This window comes from Cygnus olor, chromosome 11 (assembly GCF_009769625.2).
Source record: "Cygnus olor isolate bCygOlo1 chromosome 11, bCygOlo1.pri.v2, whole genome shotgun sequence".
NCBI classification, from domain to species: Eukaryota; Metazoa; Chordata; class Aves; order Anseriformes; family Anatidae; genus Cygnus; species Cygnus olor.
This window is the reverse complement of record NC_049179.1, coordinates 6,159,276-6,164,166: the sequence shown is the minus strand read 5'-3', so window position 1 is coordinate 6,164,166 and position 4,891 is coordinate 6,159,276. Positions and strand designations below refer to the sequence as shown.

The 4,891-nt window shown below is 60.6% G+C and overlaps 1 protein-coding gene across 1 annotated transcript; it reads right to left on the bottom strand.

The window, feature by feature from the left end:
• Nucleotides 1-558: 558 nt before the first annotated feature.
• On the bottom strand, nt 559-3,541 carry FOXB1 (forkhead box B1). Its single transcript, XM_040570386.1, has 2 exons — nt 3,130-3,541; nt 559-2,804 (listed from the first exon to the last, which is right to left on the bottom strand). Exon 2 carries the CDS (start codon nt 2,778-2,780, stop codon nt 1,818-1,820), a length of 963 nt encoding a protein of 320 aa, XP_040426320.1. The 5' UTR covers nt 2,781-2,804; nt 3,130-3,541; the 3' UTR covers nt 559-1,817.
• Nucleotides 3,542-4,891: the final 1,350 nt, after the last annotated feature.

The window sequence follows — 4,891 nt, the reverse complement described above, 5'->3', positions numbered from 1 at the left end:
GCAAGATTCCTCTTCTACTCGGAAAAGATTTTGATATATTTCGATATAAGATTTTATATATGCCCTTCGTAAGAAACACTGCAACTGCTGAAATTCAGTGTTCTGCGCCTTAAAAACTAATTAATCCTTTAAAGATTTTTTTCTCTTTTATGTTCATTCTGTGTTGTAGACGTTCACTACTTTTTCTACTTTTTAGAGAAAAATTAACTGGAAGTATGCAGATGCACATGAGCATAAATTAGTACGTTTGTATCTCAGTACAGGAGATGGACGCCTTGATGTGTGTGCATGAGCATATAGGTGTGTGTATAGACAGATACATAAAATACACAGAACATGCTTTGTGTAATGTCTGCGGGAAAGTGGCGGTAATGACGATTTTATCGAACATGTTCTGCTGTGTTACTAGCTGCATTTATAGTAACCTCCCGTGCAAATGCTCTTTAGATTATCTCAATATTGGAATAAGGTCGTTCCTTTTTTGTTAACTAATGCTTTACTTTTCTAGTGTAAACTCTTCAAAAAGACAAATAAGAAACTGTATCTGCATTTACATATTTTAATGAGAAAATATTATTTGGACGACTAGGTTCATAATTTAACGTAGACACTTTTCTTTACCTTTGTTTTAAAACACACATGCTGGGAACAAGAACATCAATACTTAAAATGTCATGCTCATTCTGTACAGGAAGAAAAAAAGTTAAAAAGAAATTTCTTTACAGTTTCAATAGACGCTAACGCTGCTTGTGGCTTTTTTCGTTTTTCTTTTCCTTAACTTAAGCAGTTCACGACAGAACAGTTCAGTTTCCAGCAAACTACCTAAAACTAGAAAGTATTTCAAACAAAAGTGCATTTTACACGTTTTATAATCATTCCTATTGACAAACATGTACAGCTTCCCTAGCCCCCTCTCTCCCACCTGCAAGGCTCCAGCAGAAGCAAGGGTTACCTCCGCAGTCTGTCCCTCGCCGTGCTGCTGCAGGGACTGCAGCAGCTTTCCTTAAGCTACGCGGGGTGGTGTGCTTGTGACAGGTTTATTTTTATTGGTATTGTTGGTTTGTAAGCTATGGAATGAACAGCTGCAGAATTAGCAAAGAAAAAACCCTCCAGCTCCCCCAACCTTCAAATGAATCGGAAGTTAACAGACAAATCGCCTTCGCCTTCTCTTCCACCTGCAAACTATGGCAAACACCCACGTTACAACAGGTACTGCGAAGGGGACCTCGTGTGACTTACAGTACAGATGCAAGCCCAGTATTTACATGGGAGCGGGCGCTTTGAACACCACTGCCCCTTGCACGGCGCTTGCCCTGCACCGGCTGCGCTCCTGCTCCTCTGCGGGGCAGCCCTGCAGCCGGTCCCGCAGCCGCACAAGGGGCCCGAGCGCCTGCCGGGGTCGCGGGGTCCGCGGGTTTCCTACTCGGAGGCTGGAGAAGCGTCGCTGCTCTCGGGCAGGGGGCCGCAGCCGTGCCACGCCGGTCGTGGATTTTAGGATCTGTCCTGTCTAAGCCCCTGCCCGTCCCCAGACAAAGGAAGGGCAGGAGGCAACGCCAGGCCAGGCTTGCCCAGCGTCCTGCCCGGCCAAGGTGCCCGCAGCCCCCTCGGGCCGCCGGCGGGCAGCTTCGCTTCGCTTCGCCTCCGGGGAGCCGAGGCCAAAGTTAGGGTAGGGCAGCGGCGCCGAGGCAGCCCACGTAGCCGCCACCCTCGACCTGCCGCGGGGAAGTTCCCGGCTTGCGAGGAAGGGAGGAGAGCGGAGCGGAGCGGAGCAGGGGAGAGGCGGCGAGAGGGGCGCGGGGAGAGGCGGGCGGCGCGGGTCAGTGCACGGCCACCGAGTGCAGGGCGGGCGCCGGGCTGGTCAGAGTCTCGCTGGGGGTGGCCGGGCTGCTCTGGCTGGTGGCCGTCTGCGAGGACGTGGGGCTGAGGGAGGGCGGCGAGTTCGAGAGGATGGTGGGGATGGGCGCGGGCAGGGCGGGCAGGGCCGGCACCGCGGCGGGGGTCGGCTTGATGGGGACGGGGATGGCCGGCAAAGTCTGCCCCCCGTGGCAGAGCGGCTTGATGGGCACGCCGTAGGCGCCGTACTCGCCGCTGGCCATGGAGATGGGGGTGGCGGTGTCGATCATGCCGGAGCCGTACATGTGGGGCCAGCCCGTGCCGATGGAGCTGCCCACCGTAGTCAACTGGTTGGGGAGCGGGTAGGCGGCCGGCATGGGCTGCATGGTGGAAAAGGCGAGCCCCCCGGGCATCTTGTACTCTCGGGCGATGATGTTCTCGATGGCGAAGGGGTGCTTGAAGCTGGACGGCTGCGACACGCCGAGGTTGTAGGTGGACATCTGGGGCAGGTGGGTGCCCGTGGCGGCCAGGGCGCTGAGCCGCAGCTTCGCCTGCTGCTGCAGGTACTGCGCCGCGTCGGCCGGCTTGCTGGGGGCCAGGTGGTCTGACTTGACCACCTTGAAGCGCTTGCGGCGCCGCAGGAAGCTGCCGTTCTCGAACATGTCCCCGCAGCTGGGGTGCAGCGCCCAGAAGCTGCCTTTGCCCGGCTGGTCGGGGCGGCGCGGGATCTTGATGAAGCAGTCGTTGAAGGAGAGGTTGTGGCGCAGGGAGTTCTGCCAGCGCTGCGTGTTCTCCCGGTAGTAGGGGAACCGGTCCATGATGAACTTGTAGATCTCGCTCAGGGGCAGCATCTTCTCCGGGGAGCTCTGGATCGCCATGGCGGTCAGGGAGATATAGGAGTAGGGAGGCTTCTGGTCGCTGTACGTGTTTCTGCCCGGGCGAGGCATCTTCGCTAGGGGAGCCGCGGGGATCTGCGGAAGGGCAGCGACAGGGAGGGGGGCGGAGGGTGAGCGCGACGGGCTCGCACCGGCTCCCGGCCGGCCGTGGGGAAAGCGGGGCAGGGGCAGGGGCGCGGGGAAGGGGCCTCGTCCCTCCGGGGCGGAGCGGGGCCGCGCAGCGCCGGCGGGGGAACGGCGCCGTGCCCTGCTCCGCGCCCCGGGCCTCCCCGCCCGCCGGCTGGCCCTGGAGGTCGCTCTGCCGCCCGGCCTCGGCGACGAGAGGGGACCCACTCGCATCGCCTCCCCTCCCCTCCCGCCCCGTCCCGCACCGCTCCGCGCCAGCCCCGCGTACGCCCACCTTAAAGTTGCTGGAAGTTGACAGTCCGCATCCGGGACGCGGCTGGGACGCGGGGCTCCTTGCCAGCCCGGTCCTCCGGCGCCTCTCTCGCCCCCTTCCCGGCCGCTCGGCCCCGCGGTAGTCCCGGGCAGGCGGCGAGCTGGCTCGGCGCGGCTGGGGGAGTCCTCCGGCGCACCCCTCCCTGCTCCTCCGCGGACTGAATCAGCTGCTTTTACACCACCGGCAGCTGGGCTGGAGCGGAGGCTCCTTCGCTTCTCCGCAGCCGAGATGAGCTAAGTAGTTGCCTCCATGTCCTTCCTCTAACCATCTGATAGTTTTATGTGGTGACATGAGCAGAAAAGACCCCTGTAGAGGCGCTTCATTAATGTGCCACTTCTTTGCTATCATATGACAATCGCCTTGGGAGGAGGGGGAGGGCAGCGGGAGGAGGGGGCTGAGAGAAAGGCATAATCTGGTTTCATTTACACCTATTTACATGGACACCTTGGGCCAATAGGAATCATTTCCATTTGAAGACAAGGCGAGGGGTGAAAAGGCTCCGCCAGCGGAATTGCAGTGTGATGGTACCCAGTAACTGGGGTGGGGGTGAAGGTATGCACTAACCTTTCTGTGGACTTTGCAGGAAGCTTAGTCTGCAATTCACACTTACAAATGGAGCTACTGAGCAGTGGGATGTTTGACATGGAAATTGCTCGGCTGTGGTATTCTGTTTGTTCTGCATTGTTATCTGATTTGTGGTGTTGGCTAACTCGAGGCGAGCCTTTTTCCCCGTAACGAGAGACTTGCTCTGTGCCAAACCCGGGCGAGCCCGGCCTCGCTCGCGAAGGCTTCTTGCGGGGAGAGAGCCGGGGGGGGGCTCCTCGACGCCCGGCCCGGGAAGGCGCCTTCCTGCTCCCCCAGCACCGCCTTGCTCCAGCTTCGCGACCCCCTCGGGCCGAGACCGGGGGGGCTGGGGGCAGGCGCGGGGCCGCGGCCGGGGGCGTCCCGCGGGGCTGCTCGGGGACGGCCGGTGCGGGACGTGCGGGCGGCCTCGGCCCGGAGGTGCTCGGCGTGCCTCGGGCGGGGCGTGCGGCCACGTGTGTGCGTGTGTGTGGCTGTCTGGGTGCGTGTGTCCGTCTGTCTGTCTGTCTGTCTGGGTGTGTACGTGTGCGAGCGGCAACGGCCGGGCTGCTGCTACCTCCGCTCCGCCGCCCTCCCGCCGGGCAGCGCGGCCCGATCCCAGACGAGCAGCTCCGCTGCCGGCCGCGCGGCCCGCGGGCAGGACCCGGCCCCAACGCGCCGGGCTGGCAGGGGAGGGCGGCTGGCACCCGAGCCAGGAGGGAAGGAGCGGCTCGGGGGCAGCAAGCCCCGGAGGGAAGGACCCTTTGTGGTGGGCGCACGTCCCCTCCAGCAACGGTATTTTCGGAGCCGGGCAGTAACTCACCAAAACGTAACTTAAACACGACGAATTTAGGAGATTAAACAATTTCATTAATATTGAAACGGCCGCTGAGGCTGAGCGCGCCCGCTTGAAATGCAAGCGCACGTTTTTCAATATTAACAGAAGCACTTGAAGAAAAGAATAATGTCACCTTCTTAATTCAGCAAAAATAAGGGCGGCGGGGGAGGGAGCGCCCGGCCGGCTGCCTGCCCGAGCGGCTTCTCCGGCCGGGCCCGCGTTGGCTCGGAGCCGGCGGGGGGGCAGCCTCGGGGGAGGGCAGCCCCGGCCGGGGGGCGCCGGGCCCTCGGCGGCTGGAGCCGGACCCCTTGCGCCGCCCCCGGT

Bases quoted from the DNA above. Each gene is read 5' to 3' on its own strand.
- FOXB1 (XM_040570386.1), bottom strand. From the start codon at position 2,780: ATGCCTCGCCCGGGCAGAAACACGTACAGCGACCAGAAGCCTCCCTAC.